This window comes from Diadema setosum, chromosome 3 (assembly GCF_964275005.1).
Source record: "Diadema setosum chromosome 3, eeDiaSeto1, whole genome shotgun sequence".
Classification (NCBI taxonomy): domain Eukaryota; kingdom Metazoa; phylum Echinodermata; class Echinoidea; order Diadematoida; family Diadematidae; genus Diadema; species Diadema setosum.
The window spans coordinates 44,738,753-44,760,897 of NC_092687.1; the positions used below are offsets into that span (position 1 = coordinate 44,738,753).

Genomic DNA, 22,145 nt, shown 5'->3' on the forward strand with positions numbered 1-22,145 from the left:
AGATTTCAAAGACCATTGCCTCAAATTTACCATTCTATCTAATGCCGCATGTAGGTTGTACTTTATTTTCCACAAAGACTTCGCTTGTGGTGCTGAAGCCATCTGTAATTTGGACGCCATTCAAATACCATGTTGGTACAGCCGAGCCTGAGACATCATATCCTGTGCAAACCGCGGTGACTTCACGGCCTGCCCGTAGAGGCGAGGGTACCTCGAGGTTCAACGTCATTCCCACTGCGAAGGGAATGTAAGAAGATCGACTGACAGATCTTGATAAAATCAAACTTGACAAAAGGAGGACAAAATAATGTCTGGTATGTCTGCCTAAATGGATCCATTACTCACGATCAAAATATTGCACGAGGTAAACAGTATATAACGTCATTAGCATTACGTTTCTCCTTCGATTTCATATGGGTATATTGATAAATGAAATTTAAAGATGAAATCAATAATGCAATCGACACAATGATAAGTATGATATACATCAAAATGTTCATAATAAATAAAAGATAATCCATATGTTCGTGAATTTGACTACCTACATGCCCGATCTCAACTATCTGCTAAATGTTAAGATCATCAAGTTGCAGCAGATCTTTCCATCCTGCTTATTCAGACTTTGTAGTTGTCCACAGGAACACGTATCAAAACGACCAAAAGTGTGTAATGATGATGAAAGGGAAATAAGCCAAGTCTTAAACGATTGCTCTGCTTACCAACGAGATGAATGTATATGAGAAGAAGCCCGACCTGCACCAACACTCGGCTGTCAATCATTGTGAGAAAATTCCTGTATGTTGTCAAAAACCTGGAAGATAAAATGGACAAAATCAATCAATCATTCAAACAATAATATTGATTTAATAACATCAGGAATCTGCATAAGTGGGGCAATAAAAAAAGCCTTTAAATTCAAAATCGCTTTATTCGATTTAAATCCTTTTACGACAAGTGGATAAAACGCTTAATTTGAATATTTTTAAGGGAAAAAAACTCTGCATTGGTTCATTTCTTTTCTCACACCTACTCTTACTCATCTCTCTGAAAAATTGGGAGAAGTTGAAAATAATGGTGACAAGTCGTAAGATTCGCCAATTTCCTGAAATAAACCTCTTTACGTGTGCTTTACCCCGAAGTTTGTATCAAATCCAGTTCGTCACTATGAATGATGAATTGAAATGTCTGGTTTTTATCGAGTCACTGGAAGGTACGTGTATATGCAGAGACATTTCACAAGAAGAGATCCACAAGATTCATCCGCGTAGCGTGATGGGCCATTCAGTTTCCTGCTTCCCAAACTGACAGCATTTTTTAATTGGCTCTTGATTCCTTTCCTTCATTCATGAATTTTCATTTCACGATTGCTTCATCTCACACTTTAGTGGAGACTTTCTGATTTAGATTTCAAATCCTTCTCTGTATCACACTCAGATCACATGTCTAAAATATACTTTCAAGCATTATAAGAACACCATAAATATATCAATAAATTCCTGCTTTACTGCAAATTCGAGAAAAAAAATTTCTTGCATTGAGTGAAATGAATATAGTTTGTCTTCGAAGTTCAGGAAAAAAATTCAAGCCATTTTTAATTGATATTCTTTTTTGGAGTAATCGGCGTTTCCAGTGTTTTGCTTGTTTCAACTGCAAGACGTTTCTTAATAAGCTATTGAAAGGTATCAGGATTGAAAACCATGTAACACCGATCAGTGTTTCTACTGATATGAAAACAGAAACATGAAAATGAATCAGTTATATATATATATATATATATATATATATATATTTTCAAATAGAAATACAGTTCTTTGGCATCTGCAAGTTTTAAGGAATTTACAAACCAACTTTTGAAAAGCATTAGAACGTTACAGTTAGCAAGCACAAATGAGAGTTACTACAAAATGTGCTGATCTGAAGAAGAATAAAAGGACAAAACATTATAGGCTGTTCAATATAGATTGATTCATGGGGCAAATTTTTATTCGAACTCAGAATGAGGCGCCCAACTCTCTATTGTACTAGGTTTATCTAAAAAAAAAAATAACAAGAGTCATTTTATTCAATTCCTGAAGGAAGATGAGAAAAAAAAATTAAGGAGAAAGAGTCATAAACGGATACAGTTAAAATTTGGCGATGATATCAAAGGACAATTAATGCCTCGATTGTGAAAATGGACGAGTAAAGTCATGATCGTGAACAAGTCACTGCCTATTAGTCCTTGGTCATGTAGTATCTAAAATCCCACACTATTTCTCACTTTCTATTGACATAATGCTTTGTCGCTGTACCATCTCATGTATCACTGCTCTTGTTTCCACTGCTTGTCATATTACCGGTTTTTGTTGACTTTTGTCATCCTAAGATTCCTTGACGTGAATAAACTCATTGTACTTTTCCATTAAATGCACACGATACCAGATACACAGCGAGACACGATAGAGGTTTACAGAGCTACATGAATCAACTTTCACATGCAGCCACTTGAATATGCAACCACTGTAATCTGCATTCGTGAGTGTGCGTCGATGTATCTTTGCACATTAACATATTTTCAAGTATGAAATACTGACTAGATTCTTAAGGCAGTGTAGATAAAGGAGATGAATAAACACATTTTAGTCTTTTCAAAATCAATAATTCGTTTGTTTCCCCATGACCAACAGGGCGAACTATTCTATAAGAGGTGACGAAAAGGTATATAAAATATATATAAAATGTTGAAACCTCCAAAACTGTAATTGTCGAAAAAAATTTCGGACACAAATATGCCATTTGATTGCGAATAGTAAATACGAAAATTGTGACAAAGGTTTTAAACAATATAGAATTGCACTTATCATTATAACCTCTCTCTCTCTCTCTCTCTTCCACATGAGTATAATAGGTAATACATGTATGTCATCAGTTTGTTATGATATTGTAAACACACCCACACACACACACCCACAAACACACACACAAACGAACCAATGTGAGAAATTCCTGGCAATATAAAAACACATTAATGCAATCAGATGAGAGTTAAAATGAATCATTCTCAAACTTTACTGGGTAACATGCTTCGCACAGTCAAATGAAATAGATCCACGTTAAATGATTCAGTTTATCAGCTAGTAAACGAAGCTGAGGTCATGCAGTAATTAAGCAAAATAACATCTTAGTATTAACTTAACTGTAGCTCGTTCACTCATCAACAATGCAGTGAAAATTGCTATTACCAATAGGTATTAGGTGTGTATGACATGACTTTCAAATATCAATGTTATGAAATGTAATATGAGAGAGGTCCGAAAAAAAATAATAAAAAATAAAAAGCGGTTTAAGCATTATGAATAAATACTTTTGGTAATAGGGTTGTTGTTGTTGTTTTTTTTTTTGTTCTTTTTTTATTCAGAAGCATTGGAAAAACAAGTAGCAATACGAAAAATTGAGAAATCCTACTTTTTCTTATTCTAAACAAGTGCCAAATTCATATATCAAAAATGATACGAAAAGATGAATATCATGATAGTTTTAAACCAGCACTTGGCATGAGTGATGAAAAGGTAGGCCTAATTACGTAAAGAAAGAAGATAACATAGTTTTTTTTTTCACAACGTCATGATTATCTTTTTAAGTAGAATAAGCGCTTTATGAGAGTTTATTATCATCATTTTATAAAATTTAAAGCGTTCAACCTAAAACTGTTAAAGCAAGTCACAATGTTACATATTTATGAAAACAAGAAAATCACATGAAATCTATACATTTGCAATATAGCAATTGATACGTCCTGTTTAAATGAAATGAATATCTGTGGTTTGATAATAAGAAGGATTAAAACAAGACGCAGATGTACTGTTTAAGAAAGAACATGAAGCAAAACTAAAAAGTATCCTATCAAAGACAAAAAAAAAACAAAACATGGTTATCCCTGTAATGATTAAGAAAGCCATGTTGAAGACAAAAGTTCAGCTTCATTCAGCGGAAGCAATAAAAAAAAAGTTTGGAATGTACATAACAAGGCGTTTAATTTTCAAAATACAGTGGTCTCTCTCCTCTTGACTATTACTGTCGCACAGGTCAATGACGACAGGAAGAACACGGCGACGAGCAGGGCGTACGTGGTCGACGGCTGCTGAAGAAATCCTCGACGAAGACCAGCAATTGGGCCTGTAGTAAGGCAGGACCAGATATTAAGTGAATGAAAATTACTTCGACAGAACGGAAAAAGAACTACAAAGACGTTATAGGGGAAAATTCACTCTGCGTCCAGACTGTAAGACCCCAGATTTCTTGTCCACTTACAAACAACTGGTCGTATCACCTACAGGATGCAATAATGTATAGGTTTAACACCGTCTTTGAGTGTTTCTTTGGAGTTAACTACAACTGACAAACAAACACACACACACACTGATTCCTGCTTTCAAGTGAATTTAACTCTTAGAACATGTCTTACAAAATCGAGTCAAATTGATTTGATAGATTTAGAGTTTATGAAAACACTCCATGACTTCTTTACGTATTTTGCAATATCATTACAAATGTGTTCTGCTTTAAAGGTAGGGAATCCCATTTGCATGCCTCAAATGAAGAGTTGTATAAATACAGTGGTATGTTGAAGAGAGTATCATTTCAGAAACTCCCATAAAGTATTGAAAGTGGAAGGTAACATTTAGTACATTTTTATTGACCGTTAGATTTTGAATTGAATTTTTTTCGGGGCTCACCGTAAATTCCAGTACATTACTAGGCTACCTTTGCAGACCCATGCACTGCATGTGTGTCCATCATGTATATTTTGTTAAGAAAGTTCATCAAAACTTACAAACATTTCTATATACATTCTTGCCACACACTCTATATGTTATTACATCAGCTCTTATACTTTTAGATTTGTGTTTATAGATAAAAAATACAGAAGACTGCAACAAAAAGGCTTAAGTGTGGCTGACACACAGAACTATTGAGTAGTTGAGTTTTGTGCATTATTCAAATTGTAGATAACTGCTAACTTCAAAATTTCTCAGCAGTGGCCTAAACAAGTCCCCTGAGGTTCATATTTAATGTTTTGCTGCATTTTGGGAGGTCTGTAAAAGGTATCCCCTACCTTTAAGCATTGCATATAATTTTCTCTGTTTATTTGATGTTAATGAAAATAATTTCAAACTTGGAACTAGAACTTTGAATCATCATCGGAGTATCTCGCGCTGACTTTAATACCTTTATCCGAGCCCAAAGTTGGACAGTGTTCAGCACTTGTGTAGGTCCAACCAATCCCGTTAGTCCCAGTGCACGTGACATTGATGCACCTGTTGCCTGGACGTGGTCTGATGACAGCCGAGGCGCAGCTGGACGAGGAGATCGTGGTGTTGTCGACTCCGATGGTGTAAGTGTGAAGGTGTGGGAACGGCTGGTCTTGAAGACTGATGTGACACGTGATAATGAGAATGACCTGGCTTCCTTCCGCCTTGATCTCCTGGGTCTCGATGGAGAGGATGTTCCTCACTGGGGGCGCTTGACCTATGAGAGCAAATACAATGTATTTGTCTTCATCCAAAAGCAGAACAAACCTATTCTCGACAAGTTCAGTCAAAACAAAAAAAGGACATGATATTATATCCATAAAATAATCTCACTTAAAAGAATATATGATATTAAACAAGCCATTTGTTTTCCCATTAGTTGTCTTATCTCCACCCATAACAAGCCTATAAAACTTGCCTAAGCAAAACATAACAAAGAAACCAAAAAGTCGAAATATATAAAAGCATTTCATCATGAACTCTCAGTCAAATAAGAAATATCATATATCATCCTTTCTATTATCATTATTATTATCAGAAGCTATAAGAAATCTACCTGTTCTCAGTGGGCAGTAGTTCCGCGTAGAAACCGTCTCCCCGAATTGATTGATACCGGTACACGATATATCGATACACCGGTTGGGTTGACCTTCCATGTTCGTTGCAGATGCGTTTGTTCTTGACAAAATGTCTCCATCAGCGGTGATTTCGAAGACACCGATCGGTGGAAACGGTTGGTCGATCGGATCTACGTGACATGAGATACTGAGATTCGTTCCCCACTCATCCTTGTCTTCTTCTACCTTGATAGAAATGATGTTAGGCGCAGGTGGGTCTGAGGAATGGAAAGAGATGTACATGGGATGTAGTACAAAAAAAAAAGTTCACAAAAGTTGCGGAGGCCTTATAACATAATGTATTGTCTTAAACATATACATGTACATAAATCCGGCTTTACGGACACAATGTGTTGGAAATGTGCACTAAACAATGCCAGCGACAAAGCAGGCAATTGGAAAGGACTTAATAAAGTTACAAAAGACATAATTACTTAATCAAGGAGACATGTACCGTCTCCTTAAGTAAGTATTAATGACCATGTAAAGTTTCTCTAGGGCTGGATCCATAGCTATGTATACGTCAAACGATTCTTACTTCTGGTAAAGCATTAAAGCAGAATAATGAAATACTGTTACCTATTTTGTTGTGAAAGGAAGACTTCTCCAATTACAAACATTGTTTGGTTGTTTGTAATACATTAACATTAATGAAAGGGGGAAAGTCCATATTACTGGACAGAAATTAAACTTCATGAATGGCAAATATTAGACATTTTCAGCTTTTCCCACCAATCCCTAAAGTCCCGAATTACTCCAGACCATTGCAAATGATTTCCAAAATTTACAATAACGTGTCCCGCAAAGGATTTCTACAGAGGAAATAATAAAATTCTATTAATCAATGCCGTGGAGACGATGGGAGAGAGGTACTTTTTGATTTCCTATTGCTCACCCCTCGGACAGTGCTTTGCCAATGTGGAAGTAATTCCGACGCCATTAGATGCGGAACACGTGACATTAATACACCTGTTTGGGCGTGGTCTCAAGACGGCAGAAGTCCAGCTCGCGTTGGACAGCATGGTCCCATCAACTCCAATAGAATACGAATGGAGGTACGGGTACGACTGGTCGCTTAGGTTCGCTCTGCACAGGATTAGCAGATTCATCTGACGGTCTTTGTCCAGAAACTCCGAAGTCTTGATCGACAATATATCAGCTGCTGGAGGATCGCCACTGGTTTCTAGTGAAAATGAAAGTGAAAACGTGCAGTTACAATGTTATAACTAAATACGCTCCATAGGTAGTCAGAAGAGTGACACTAGCAATAAAAACAAAATTATCCAACTAGTCTATGCTGGTTTTATTGGAAGTCCTTGTAATGGCAGTTAGAACAGTAACATTGATAATAGTTCCAAATCTCCCAATAGTGGTTATGAACGTCATCAAATTACAAGTGTTCCTAAGCCAAAGCTTACTTCATGTAGTGACCCTATCAGGTATTACAAAATCTCGGATGGCTTTGGAGTCTGATAGGTACTTGATGCTTAATATCATAGAAGGATTAAAAATTGCAAATGTTCGCTTACCGCAGCTTTTCGTACAGTACGTCTGTGTGGTGGTCGTCCTACCGATCTCATTATCACCGGTGCAGGAGATTTCTACGCATCCACTGGGAAGAGGGTCAAGGGTCACGGTGGGGGAGCTTGAAGATGACTGAATGACGTCATCGATTGAGATCTCGTATGTCCCGATTGGTGGAAATGGTTGGTCACATGGGTTGACGTGACACGTGATGTTAAGATCATTGGTTTCGTGTTCATCCTGGAGATGGCGGATCTGGATGAGGATGATATTATCCCCGGGGGCATCTGTCATGATAACAAAGGCAGACAGCTAGTCTGGTCACTGCTGATTAAAGTCTACCTAAGGTTATACTATCTAATTTTATACACTGTTGGTCATAAACATTGAATTAAATATTTTAGACTTAATTCAAACGTTTCTGTTAGTATTTGCTATAGTCTACACAAACAGAAAAGTAGATGAGTAATTATGTATCCTGTCCCAATTATACAGGGAATGTCCTAACATTGTGGAAATGTGTCTTACGTATTAATTTCGTTTGTTCGAGACTATGAAATCCTTTACATGGAGAATTCCGTCTCGTTGAGGCAGGTGTTTTGAGCTCTTTGAATCTTTTGCAATGAAAATCGGTAGATGTGATCCCTTGGCTATTCCTGTCTACGTTATGTAAAGTACGCGAGAGAGCGGCAGCACTGCGGCAGGAAGGCTTCAAACAAAATTATATCGAGAATGAATTATCCTCAGGACATCACAGAGTACAATCTGTAAGATCCTGAAACGCCAATGTATGGTTCGGATAGTGTGGCTAAGAAAACCATCAGGACATCCAATCTAAGCCACGCGATGGGATGACCGCAAACTACAACTGTATTAAATCTCAGAAGAAGAAACTGTAATATGCCCACAAATCATCTTCGTTGCTTATGAAAGAGACATCATGGCAACCGTTAGTCGGAGACTGCTCCAACATGGTTACCAAGTTCATCGGTTTCTGTCTACGAAGGGTTTGTAAGAATTACCTGCGGAGAAACTTCGTCATGACTGCATCAACGAGACGAATGAAGGTGATGGCGGCTCAGTGACGATATGGGCCACCATTCATCACTGTGACAAAAATCCCCCAAACAAACAAAAATAATTAAACAAACCATCAAAAACGGTACTGGTGGTTATGGAAGGAAAAGTCAACACCGTCGCGCACCGGGATATCTGGGAGTCCCAAAATGACTGCCTTCCACATGCAAGGGAATAGACACAATTCATCACTGCTTAACCACAATGCCAGACAGCAATAGATTGCAAACACAAACCCTTGTTGGTCGTTAAAGAGTCTGTGCCAAAACATTTTTCCAGGGTGTTTTCATGTATAATTCCTCCACTGTACAGCAGCTACAGTGCACGCCCTAGCGGACAGTGCCAGTGGTGCATGTAGCGTTTTTTTTTTTTTTTTTTTTTTTTCACAGACTCCTTTACAACCGAAAAAAGTTTGTGCCTGCAAACTAAGACAGCATAAGGGTAGAGAAGGGTACTTTTTGAGGAATACGACGTGGGCAGTAGTTATGTCAGTATTGCCGAATATGAACCCTATCGAGCTTGCATGGAAGCCATAGGCCAAGCCATCAAAAAAAAAAAAATGTTATTCCTGAAAATTTGCAAGAAATGGTCGACGCTATACGGAAGGAAGAATGGAATATTGTGCGTCGACACGCTAGTTGACAACATGCCACGAAGTCGGCAGCCCCTGACACATGTCAGGGGCGGACATACCCGGTATTAGTGATCGGGTAACAAGAATGACTCCACTTTGATGTAAACTGCTAAACTTGCTAAAATAACAAAAAAGTTATCATAAAAATTGATAACGATTAAAAGGAAATGTGCCATGACGTTAACCCTTTCCTTCTGTAATTCTCTGAGTGCCTTTAATGCCAGGAAACGAGATTCTTTTTGCCAGTCGAAAGAGAACGGACAGGTTGGTAATCCACCTGTGCGAAAGCAGTCAAGCACTATCCCTCACAAAGGTCAACTGCATGTGCTTTTGAATAATGGAAATATCGATTGGGTGCGAGGTATGAATAGAGCGTACGCTGATGGGCTTTCAGACTTTCTAGTTCTACACAAAATCAGGCACCTGAATATTAATGATTGGGGTCCGCAAACACAGAAATCTACTTACCTCAGCCTTGATCGCTAACACCTACATGTCATGGCCGGCGCAGCCGTGGGGGCCATGGGGGCTCGGGCCCCTACACTTTTTGTGCACCATACAAAGGAATACTTAAGGTGTCATCACTATGGGCCCCCGCACTTTTTTTTTTTTAACCCTGAAGTACGTAAGTGGCACTAAAATTGAAATAGATAAGGATCTTGAAGTATGGCGGCGGTAAGGTTATGTTTTCTCTCTGAAGACTTTTTTTTTTTGCTTGTCAGCTGAAGAAACCCGGAAGTGGACGGGAAGAAGAGATGAGCCTTTTTTTTTTTTTGCTTGTTAGCTCATCAAACCCGGAAGTGGGCCTCACACTTTTGAAAACACTGCGCCGGCCCTGCATGTTCATACCAGTTTTATAGCAGAGCAAGCGTAAACTAAATCAGAAAAAAGTATAATACTGTGATACATGCATTTTTCAAACAGACAGAGAACAATTGCTGATATAATAAACTCTGATCTTTTTATGAAACCCATGGGGTGGGGGGCATTATAGCACAAAAGAGAAACTTGAATTTAGGCCGCTAAGGCAGGCATTCTTATCCTCATCTTGGGAAAGGGGCATACCAGGTTTCCGTCCAGGTTTCAATTTTGGCATTTTTGTGCGCGTGTGTTTTACTCCGTACTCCTTACTGTGATCTACAGAATTCTCAAGGTTTTCTCTTGATCTAAATTCTTAAACTTGATAGCTTGTCTTTCTACAACCATTATTAAATTAGTATCATAAAGTAATCTAAATTACAACCCTGAATATCCCACGAATGACATTATTCCAAAAAATTTGATTTATGATCCAATATTTTCCAATACTAAAATTTATAGCCTTAAGAGAACTTACGTTGAACTTGTAGCGTTCTTGATTGTTCACTGCTGAGAAGGCTGCACTGTAGGACGCCCCCATGGTCAGCTACGGTAGGGATCAATGTCAGCTCGCTACGAACGGTGTACGTATCTACCTTGGCGGTTTCTAAGAGAGAGAGAGAGAGAGAGAGAGAGAGAGAGAGAAAGAGAGAGAGAGATAGAGAGAGAGGAACCAGAATAATTATTTAACGAGTAATTATTTTGAAATTTCAAAAATATTGTTACTTGATTACCGCAAAGGAAGACCCTTGAAACATTAACATCCTCTAGTTATAGATCGCAGTCTGATTCGACAAGATATAGCCTACTTGAAAATGAAATCGTGGTCTTAATCGTGAAGCAATCGTGGTCTTAATCGTGAAGCAATCGTGGTGATCTTATCAGATCGTATTAGATTGTATCAGATCTTGAGGTCAATCGTGGCAATCGCGTTAATCGTAGAAAATTTTGGGACGGTTCAAAATTTTTCTACGATGAACACGATTAATTTTTGATCGTAATCATCGCATCAGATTGTCTTGGATCGTATCAGAACGCATCAAATCTTATCTTATCGTGCTTCTTAATCGTGCTGATCGGGTTCAACATTTTCACTTTCCTTCTGCTTATTTTGCACACTTGCCCTCAGTTTACTCGCAAATCGTATATATATATTTTGTATTCGGCGAGGTTGAATGAGGGAGGGGTGGCACAATGAAATATAAAATAACAATACCATTGAAACATCCGCCAGAAGCAGAATGTTTCACATACCCCACAAAGTAACTTTTGTGACTTTTGAAAAGTGACTATTGCCGTGGTTGAGGTTGTGGTTGGCCTATAATAGAGTTATAGGTGATGCTCTCTATCTGATGATAACGTAATGGTCATTCGCATTACTGCAAAGGTCACGTTCTCATCATCCTCAACCTGTCAACCTTTGCCATCATCATTGGTTGTGGATAGTAGGCCTAATCACTCTGCAGAAGTTAAGGGAACAATGAAATCCATCGTAAGCCGAACTATAATATTCCCATTCGGGTCCAATCGCACCTTGAAATGAGGTCGCTTTTGATCCCGATCGTGAAAGATATCGTATCTTATCTCAACAGCCCGCATTGGTTCGCGGTAATCGTATTGGAACGTATCAGAACGTAGCTGAACGCACCAAATCGGGGATCATGATCGTTATGATAATGGTAGATCGGAACCAATCATGTACTCAATCGGGACAATTTTATCGGATTTATCGTATTTGAACGGGAGACCAGATTGTGACAGATCGTATTGCTTGAAATAGACCAATCGTGACATATCGCATCCAAGCGAAGCAACACGCATTGACTCGCATAACCTCGTATCCAAATGTGAAATCTCAGACGAGTTCAACGAAACTTCCACAATTACTTACGAATGTCCAATCGTGGCGTTCGTAATAGATCGTACGATAGTGGGAACCCCGCTTTAAGAATTATCGTCAAACATAATCGTAGTAGTTAAAAAGTAATGGAGAATTTTCATAACTCAATAATAGAGCAACACTTTGGTTTTTCTCTACAACTTTTCTCATTGCATGTCAAGCGAAACAGAAACGTATAAAAAAAGTACATGGATATATATGTACATATATATAAATATATATATATATATATATATATATATATATATATATGTATAAAACATATTGCTTTTTATACGTTTCTGTTTCGCTTATATTTGAATATTTTGAAGGATAGGTCTCCTCTCCCGCCCCACCCAGTATGTCGTTATTGAGATTTAATCATCTTCGGTGATATAATGCATGTCATCAGTCGAATTGTGTCTTAGTAGGTCAAACATTCTAGTCTTGTCCAAGTCCGTGCCTGAGTCAAAATACTTTGAGTCCACGTGTGGTTCAAATAATATGAAATCTAAAAATATAATTATAATAATAATAATGATGAAATTTCCCAAGCTTTAAACCCACCGTTTATTCGGCTACAACAGCTATTTGGCTACCTGAAATATCTCTTAAGGATTTTTCCCCCAAATTCCTACAAATAAAAGGACGGATTTATCTCGTCATCTTCGTCTGTCCTATGACACACATTTCCCGTTATTTCAAAGGAATCCAAAACCCAAATACGAACGCGAATTGAGAGAGAGAGTAGCAATATTAGTAGAACATATTCATGAAGGTTTGAGGAAAAGTGAACAATCGAGTCAAAAGTTATTATTTGCTATTGATTCTGGCTGTCGTTATAGTTTTTAACACGCATTGAAGGTCATCATATCACCTTTTTTTGTTATCCTTGCAGAGTATATATTTTTTTTTCATTCAATTCATTTATAGGCCCTACATGAACTTTGTAATATAATTTGTGATTCAAGCTGTTCTATGTGCATTCTTTGCAAAATTTTAATAAGATATAATTTGAAGAGTTTGTTTGCAAAAACCGATAAGTCCAATTTTGAAGTAAGATCTCTGTCATAGAGTACAAAAAATACCTTTTAAATGATATAATTAGTAATTGGTCACTACATATAAAGGTACATTTTTGAAGTTATGGTCTAACGAAGCAAAACATTTCTTATTATTCTCTTTATTTTTCTTGGCCTTTAATCGCAAATATCTCCATTTGGCAAATATGGACTTATCGGTTTTTGTAAACAAACTCTTCATTTGTAAAGTGTATGCATAAGAAATGTACTAGAATTAAACCTGAGGATGGATTTTGATTGAATATGGCATTGATAATATTGTGCTTTATAGAAAAAGAAAACGTTACAACATGCAAACACCGTCAGGAAAGTCATTTACTATGAAGAGTGACATGTAATACTAGATATTTAAATCCCCTAAAAAGAAAAATAAAGGCACTTTAAATAGGCATAAACACGATCAGTCCTACTAAACATAGTTGAGAAACGACACCTTTTTATCCTATGTACCTTGTCAACTGACAGTATAGCATGGGGTGTTTTTCTGTCTGCCTACGAATCGATAAGTTCTGTAGATTAGTGAAATAAACTTACTGTCTCCCTCACACCTCACTCCAGCGTCTTCATTATGTTCACAATTTTCACACCCCCAGTACGCACGCCGACATTGCAGCAGAGATTGTTCCGTTCCATCACATCTGATTGGGTCAAGCCAGATAGGTCCAGATCCCTCCCCAAAATGGGCTTCAGTATAATGAGCAGAGGCTGATGGGTAGCCGAGCTCTCTGCACACCACGTGCGCTTCGTTGATACTCCAACAATCGTCACACACCGTGCCCCACTGCCCGTTACACGATATCTCAACTCGGCCCTCCCTTTCGCTTGATTCACCTACCAGCCTCACTGCAATTTATGAGAAAAGAATGTATCGATTCGTCTTACCACGACCAAAAAAGTGAAACACAATCAAACAAGCAAACAAACAAACAAACAAATAAGCAAAAAAAAAAAACATAAAAAAAAAACACGCATTCGGAAGTCAATATGATAAATTATTCTACTACTTATCGGCAGGGTTGAAATTCTATTACACAATGTCGGTATTGAAAAATTAGTTATGCAGTCAATACATACAAAAGAATAACGCATGTGTGATCTGATATGTGTATTCTTGTGCTTGTATGATCGAATCATTAACCACTATAAACCTACAAGTAACGCTTCTGTGTAGATTCCTCATATTTCATGTTTAATTGTCTTAAATGCTGTATTTGTCAATTCATCCATGCATTTTCTTATGTTATGTTTATGGTTTATTTGTTGAAATGTGGAATATGGAGCAGTAAAAAAAAATGGAAACAAACTAGGTGGATGCTTGCTGGTGAAGTCTTCCGAAAAATTGCTCAGTTTAATTCATTTAGTCATTTTTTTTTTTCACAAGAAAGGAAGACAACAAAAAAAGATCTAAGAAATCTAATGTGGACGCAGATGTGACATCAAAACTTTCATTCTTTCAAACAAATCATTTTTTTTCCTTTTACCCGGATGTTAAGTGTGTGTTTTGGAACGTTGTCAACATAATTATCAAGTTGCATGTACTCACCCGCAAAGCCGGGACACGTACTTGAGCCAGTGTTACAGTCGCAATTATATAGTGTGGCCGCTGTACTCTTGGACTTGGTCTGTCTTTGTCAGTCAGTATAGCTTCGCATCCATGTCGCAAAGCACCATCTTCTTATCGAGTTTTTAATGATGATTTCCTGAAGAATGTGGATAAAAGGAACAAGTTGGGACTTATCCTTATCACTCATTCACTAAGACAGAAGCACCAATGATTAATACCAGACATATAATTAACATGAAATCGGTGGAAAAAAGGATTGCCATTTCCGTCCATCAGGAATTCAAACCTGTCTGGAAATATCAGCTGCTTGTCAGCAAACCTGTCATAATACTTTTCCTAGAGCCAGTTATTATCACCAATACTGATACTCTTATTATTTTGAAACGCTTATTTAGAACGGAGTGAGACAAAGGATCAAACATGAAACATCTCCTACATCGAAGTGGCAGAAAATAAACATAAAAACACAATTCATTAATGTCAGTTGTTTTATAAACTTACATCGCTAAGACAGTCAACGTCTGTAAGTTTCATATTCACTGTGATTAACATACAAGGAAGACATCAAATTGTATAATTGAGCAAAAACAATTATAATGCGGTCTTTTTACCTCTGGAGTAGTGGGGACGTTATACCATGACACACATCACTCTACCAGCACGTTCTATGGAGGAGGATGACAAAGGTACTCATGAACCCCAAACTACACACCTGATGGACTTATTTCACCTCAGGTAAGATGAACAAGTATTCAAACACTAGACGCCTATTGTAAATGGATACAATTCTAACCCTGCAGGGTGTTAAAACGCCTGTTTCTGTGATTAGTCGTGATTGTAGGTGAAAGTTCACTTCCGTTTTCAAACTCCAATGCTTTTCCATTTTGCCGTCCCTGTGACAAATATCTTTATCGCTATATTTATTTCGACAATGGAAACATCAATTACGCTTGAAATCGGTTACCTATATTCTACACACTTGGTATGGCATCGATGCCATTGCTGACTTGAGTCTTTCAAGTGACGCGGATTCAGCAGGGATTTTTTGCGACCTCAAAAATACGAGTCTGGACTAGTACAAGAATGTTAATTGTAATCTTTACAACCAATAGGCAGAAAATGTATGTCTCCCAACATCAACGACAACCTTTTGATTTAGCTTTTTGTTAGTTTTACAAGTAAAGTTACGACTTCCGAGAATAGTCTACACTCCAGAAAGTTCCGGCATAGGTTTCTGTGCATTTCTTGATCTCTTTGAATATTTTTCCGGTCAGTCTATATCCGTAGAGGGTCCGTTATAAAAACCTCATAACCTGCCTATGTCGCTCTTGAAAATATTTAACACCATGCCTTAAAAGCAGCAGATTTATCATGTTTTTGATTATGACAATGGGAAAATAGGCTGTAAAGTTAAGTACAGTGATTCTTTAGGGACAGGTTGCCGTATGAGCCCACTGAAGAAAATATTTCTTAAGATTAAGAATCAGATCGTTTTGTTTCGCTCTCTTGATATCGGTCAAAGTTCATATCCGATCAACCTGCGCATTGAGTTCATCTCAGAATATGGGTAACTTCGTCATCACTGTAGGCGTGAACTGGAAGATGAGTTTTCTAACATATTTCACTAATCATTTCTAATCTGTAAGTAATATCATTATTATGAGGGTACAGTAGGGTTTCATTCATGTTCCTGTATGTTTTCTTCCGAAATTGTGTTTATAAGTAGTTTTTCTTTTATTTTCATGTTCTCCCTACATCTACACACAAATTAGAGTGTCCGTTGAGAGTCTGTAAACTTTCTTCCCTTTCTCTCTTCTCGGCTCTATTGTATGGAAGACGAAAATTACACTCATTCTCTCCTAAAATTTGTCAAATCTTTGCCTTCTACAGCTGTGTGTGGGTAGAAGATGTATTTCTTCTTCTTTTAGAATCATGTTGCGTGTAATGAATGCATTGCCTTCGGAATAGATGTGAGCGTACCCATCGAGGGTATCGCACTAGGCGAAAGGTGACTTCCGTCGGAGTTAGCAGATTCACCTCTTTTTCTTTTAGGCGTCCTCTCTCTTTGCCCTCGATGTAGATATTGAAATTTAATAAAAAAAAATCATTTTCTGTTGAAATTAGAGTGAGACTACATCTCTAGGATACGATAGTAAATAAAAGGCAGAAAAAAGACCGTTTTAATTGCCATTTGCCTCTGTATATCGTAGAATGCATCACAACATGTCTCCTTCATCTAAGTGCACTGTCTGTAACGTCATACATTATTCATCAGTGGATATATATATATATATATATATATATATATATATACGTGTGTGTGTGTGTGTGTGTGTGTGTGTGATGTTTTCTTGCTATAACACAGGACACAACCAAACAAGTTGTCGCATCAAGTCCACTTAATTCTGATATGACCCTATGCCAACTGAGATGTGATTACACGAAAGCAATGAGCATAAATTTGCATCAAAAACTGAGCTTACAAGTCTTGATTTTTACGCTCGTTCGAAAATTCTGTTCTAATAAACTATTAGATCAGGTTGGTCGATACTGCATCTAACAGTCCTGAAAATGACAGATTTTAAAGACCCTTGCCTAAAAAGGTCGCCATTCTATCTAGTGCCGCATGTAGGCTCTACTTTATTTTCCACAAAGACTTCGCTAGTGGTGGTGAAGCCGTCTGTGATATTCAGTCCATTCAAAAACCATGTCGGTACAGCCGAGCCTGAGACATCATTTCCTGTGCAAACCGCGGTAACTTCACGGCCAGCCCGGAGAGGCGAGGGTACCTCGAGGTTCAACGTCATTCCAGCTGAAAAGGAAATGTAGGAAGATCGACTGTTAGATCTCAATAAAGTCGAACATAACAAAATGGGAAGAAATGTCTTTTATGAGAGAAATGTTTTCTGTGCCTGCTGAATAATATATCCATTATTCACAATCACATACATTGCACAGGGAAAAGATGATATAACGTCATTATCATTAAGTTTTTCCTGATATGATATAATGGATAAATGAAATTGATATTTTAGATGAATAATGCAATTGATGCGATGGTATGATATACATCAAAATGATCAAATTAAATGAAACAGTAAGATAATTATTTTCATGAGTTTGAGGACTTTCGTGCCCAATCTTGAATTTCCACTAAAAGTTTCAGCAGGTCTTTTCTTCAGGTCTTTTCATCCTGTTGATTCAGACTTTCAGGATGTACACAGAAATAGGTATCAAAATGAACAAAAATGTACAGTGTTGATGGAAAATAAATAAACGAAGTCTTAAAGGATTGCTTACCACCGAGGTGAAGGTATATGAAAAGAAGCCCGAACAGCACCAATACTCGGCTGCCAATCATTGTGAGAAGATTCCTGTATGATTTCAAAATATAAAAATCAATCAATCAATCAATCAATCAATCAATCAATCAATCAATCGATTTATTAAGCAATTATATCATGAATGAACAAAAGTGAGGCGAGACCTATCAAACTCAAAGTCATTATTTTTTTTTATTTACATGGTTTTACGTGTAGTTGATTAATACGCGTGAATATGATAACATGAATATCAATATTTCGAAGAGAAACAAAATCTGCATTGATTGATTGATTTCCTCACACCTACTCTCGCCAATCTCCAAACATAAACTTCTCTACCTCGTTTACCACGAAGCTAGTATCAAATCAGGTTCGGTACCATGCGTGCATTTAAAATGTCTGGCTTTTATTGAGTCACTAGTACGATACGTGCATATGAAAGAGGCATCTCACATGATAAAATCCACAAGATTAGTCCGCGTATTGTGATGTGTCATTTACTTTCCTGCTTCCCAAACTGCCGCAATTACATTGGTGTTGTTGTTGTTTTGTCTTTGTTTGTGTGGGTTTTTTTTTTTTGATGGCGCCTGGTTCTTATATTTTAGTTTAGATGAATTTTCATTTTATTATCTCTTCATTTTACACTTTAGTGACATCTTTAAGATTTAGATTTCAAATCTGTGTCCGTATCACACTCAGATTATATGTCGACAATGTACTTTCAGGCATTAAATAGAACACTTGTTAACATTGACTTCCTCTGAGAATGGTGTGCTCTGTATTATTTCATAAGTTGTTTCTTTGTATCTCGCAAAAAATAAAAATTGAAAGTCCAATCCTCATCACCTCCAATACTATACCATATCTTTAAAACCATTAACACCGATCAGTGTTTTACATAATATGTAAGAATAAAAAAAAGAAAGAAAATGAGGCAAACTCCCCTCTTTTTCTTACAAATACTGTTCTTTCGATTTCACTTTCAAGGATTATTTTAAAACAGCATGTTCAAAACCGTAAGAAAGTTACGGTTCTCAAGCACAATTGAGAGTTACTAGAAAATGTGTTGGTCTGAAAGAGAATATATAAAAAAAAAACATATCATAGGTTTGTAAATATGAATTGGATGGAATCCAACGCAATGTAATTGATTAATGGGAAAAATTATTATTCGTACTCAGAAAGGGAGTCCAACTTTGTATTGCATTAGGTTTGCTCTTGATATTAAAAGAAATATTTATTATCATGAGCCGCATTATTCACTTCAGTATGGCAGATGGAAGAAAAATAATGGAGAAAGAGTCATGAACAATGATGAATGAAAATCGTTAAAATTTGCTGAGTAATATCAAAGGAACAATAATGCCCCGATTTTGAAAATGGACGAGTTATGTCAAGACGGGAAATGTAACATTGCATGCCAGTCCTATGTCGATCACGTAGTATCTTAAGTCCTACACTAGCTCTCCCTGTCTATTGACATGATGCTTTATCCTTCTACCATCGCACTGATCTTGTTTTCACTGCTCGTCATATTACCGGTTTTTGTTGACTTTTGTCATCCTCAGATTCCTTGACGTGAATAATCTCACTGTACTTCCTCCATTAATTGTACACGATACCAGATATGATAGCCATTATACGCAATAGATATGTGCACGGATAGAGGGATCAACTTTCACATGCAGACCTTTGTGAAATGCATGCACTCATAATACGTTCACGAGTGTGAGTGCATGTATATGTATATATTAATATTTTTCAGATTGTATGAATTACAGATTTGATTCTTATGCTTATCGTGTAGAAAATAAAAGGAGAAAAATAAACTTATCTTTAATAGTCGTATCAATCTCTCTCATTAGTTTGTTTCCCCATGACAAACCAGGAAAAATGTTTTAAAATATGTGACGAAAATGCACTTCAAGCAGCTGGCAAAGCAACCTAACAACTGTTATGTATTAAACATGTATTCAAACAATTTCAATATTCCTGTCTTGTTTGAAAGCAGTAATTTGAAATTTAACTGGGCACATGCAATACATACAACAATACATAAGTTTGGAAATTTCTTAAATGAAATCTATGAAAAGTTCAACACATTGCGCATTAGATTTACAAGCTACTGAAGGCAGTTTTTTTTTTTTTCAAACTAAGGAGTTGTTTCTTTCAAACTCCTTTATTGCTATTGATACATTCAATGTTTGTGAAACAGTATGTGCTCGGATATGAAGGTTAAAAACAATTCTGAGCGCCATCTGTTGCAAAAGAAAAAGTTGTGTCTAACAATGTCGAATATGTATTCCCCCAAGCAAGAATTCCGTAATTCAAACACGGCAATACCAAATTTGAATAAAGCGGTATCAAAGCAGAAGAAGTGAGGTAATAATTCAATCTATTCATTATACCTATGTTACGTGCGACGACATTACAATTATTATTTATATAAAACTTCCATGATAACTTATTATCAACACAAACACCTAAAAATTTAATAGACGAAATTTCTTTTAGGGGAGTAGTGTCAAATATAACATTACCTGGTAGTCTATCTAAGGAATTACTGAACAAAAATATACTTTGCTTTTCAATACTCAGTGACAATTTATTTGCATATATCCATTGTGCGACATTCTTTAATTCATAATTCACTGTACTAACTAAAATATTAGGGTCAGGGTGGGACTAAAAAAGATTGGAATCATCCGCAAATAATATATAAGACAGTTTATCTTAAGATCTAAAAAATAATTAATGTAAACTATGAATAACAGTGGCCCTTACAAACTCCCTTATGGAACGCCACATTCGATTTTCTTCATAGAAGAATCAAAACCGTAAATATGTACATATTGAAATCTTTCAGATAAATAACTCGTGAACCATTGCAAATCTTTTCCACGAATACAACAATAAGATACATAACTTAGTATCGTGATTAATCGTATCAAAAGCCATGGAAAAGTCCAGGAAGATGCCTATTGTATGTGAAAATGTACCAATTGCATGTGTAATCTTTTCCACAAAAGCGTGGGTGGTGTTGTGATTTTCTCTGAATCCAAAATGAAAATTCGTAAATATATTACTCATATTAATACAAATGACAGTTCGGATGTATACTATTCCAATTTTGGAAATTGAAGTTAATAACGATATCGGTCTGTAATTATTGACATCATTCTTCTCCCCTTTCTTATGTATAGGTATAACTTTGGCATTCTTCATCTGATTATATATATATGTAATATATATATATATATATATATATATGTATATATATAATACATATTTGAGTTGTCTGCCACTTTATCAAGAAGTTTTGCTTTATTGAAATATTCCTCATGGTTTTTATCTCTTTATCACAGAGCGCTGTGAGTAGTGGAGAAAAAAGACAGACGGTAAATACGCCAAAAAGGGTCACCTGGCCAGATTCAAATTGATTGGTGAATGCGTAGCCTTTTTTTTTCTTTTCTTTTTTTCAGAGTGAATCTAAAATGCTTTGAATACATCGATGTATTGTGATATAGCATGTGTGATACATTATTTCACTGATGTGTATGATTATTATATGAATATGAAATAAAGATGAGTTTTATGTCAGTTTGTGTCATTGATTTTCTTATGTATAACTTTTGGGGTGTTTGTTTTTATTATATACACACTCATATTTATCACATGCAGACTTTGATAAGTTTCTATTAATTTTCTATGTTTTGATATTGCGCTTTGAAATCGATTGAATGCAAAAGTAAGAACGTTAATAAAAAGGCCAAACACAAACACATACACACACACACATTATCATCATCATCATCATCATCATCATCATCATTATCATCATCATGTGTGAAAGATAACAAGTGAACAACAAGTGAAGTTTGAAATATTATCCATCATTTTTTTTTTTTTTGTATGCAGGTTGGATTTAACCATAATCGCTAAACACAGCTTTCCCCTTTCCTCACACACATGCACACACATCACATTACACATACAATTATAATAAAAGAGAGAGAGAGAGAGAGAGAGAGAGAGAAAGGAGATATCATACAGGACTATGACATTCGGTTTAGAACAAGGCAAGAATGACCTCAAACACAACGCAGTGGACGAGAAATCACGGGAAAAGATTTAACATAAACACAGCTAACACTTAATTATTTGCATAAATAACGATAGCTGCATATTGAGGAAAGAGTGTTATAATCTGAGCCTGGAGATATATATTAAAGGTACATCTCTTAGGAACTTTCCCAAATTGTAATTTTCGGCATTTTTTTTTTTTTTTTTTTTTTT

The 22,145-nt window shown here is 36.5% G+C and overlaps 1 protein-coding gene across 1 annotated transcript; it reads right to left on the bottom strand.

The window, feature by feature from the left end:
* Positions 1-4,018: 4,018 nt before the first annotated feature.
* LOC140226594 (uncharacterized) lies at positions 4,019-7,726 on the bottom strand. Its single transcript, XM_072307047.1, has 5 exons — positions 7,438-7,726; positions 6,804-7,091; positions 5,848-6,126; positions 5,209-5,508; positions 4,019-4,155 (listed from the first exon to the last, which is right to left on the bottom strand). The coding sequence occupies exons 1-5, from the start codon at positions 7,724-7,726 to the stop codon at positions 4,019-4,021; spliced, it is 1,293 nt and encodes a 430-aa protein (XP_072163148.1).
* Between the last annotated feature and the right edge of the window lie 14,419 nt (positions 7,727-22,145).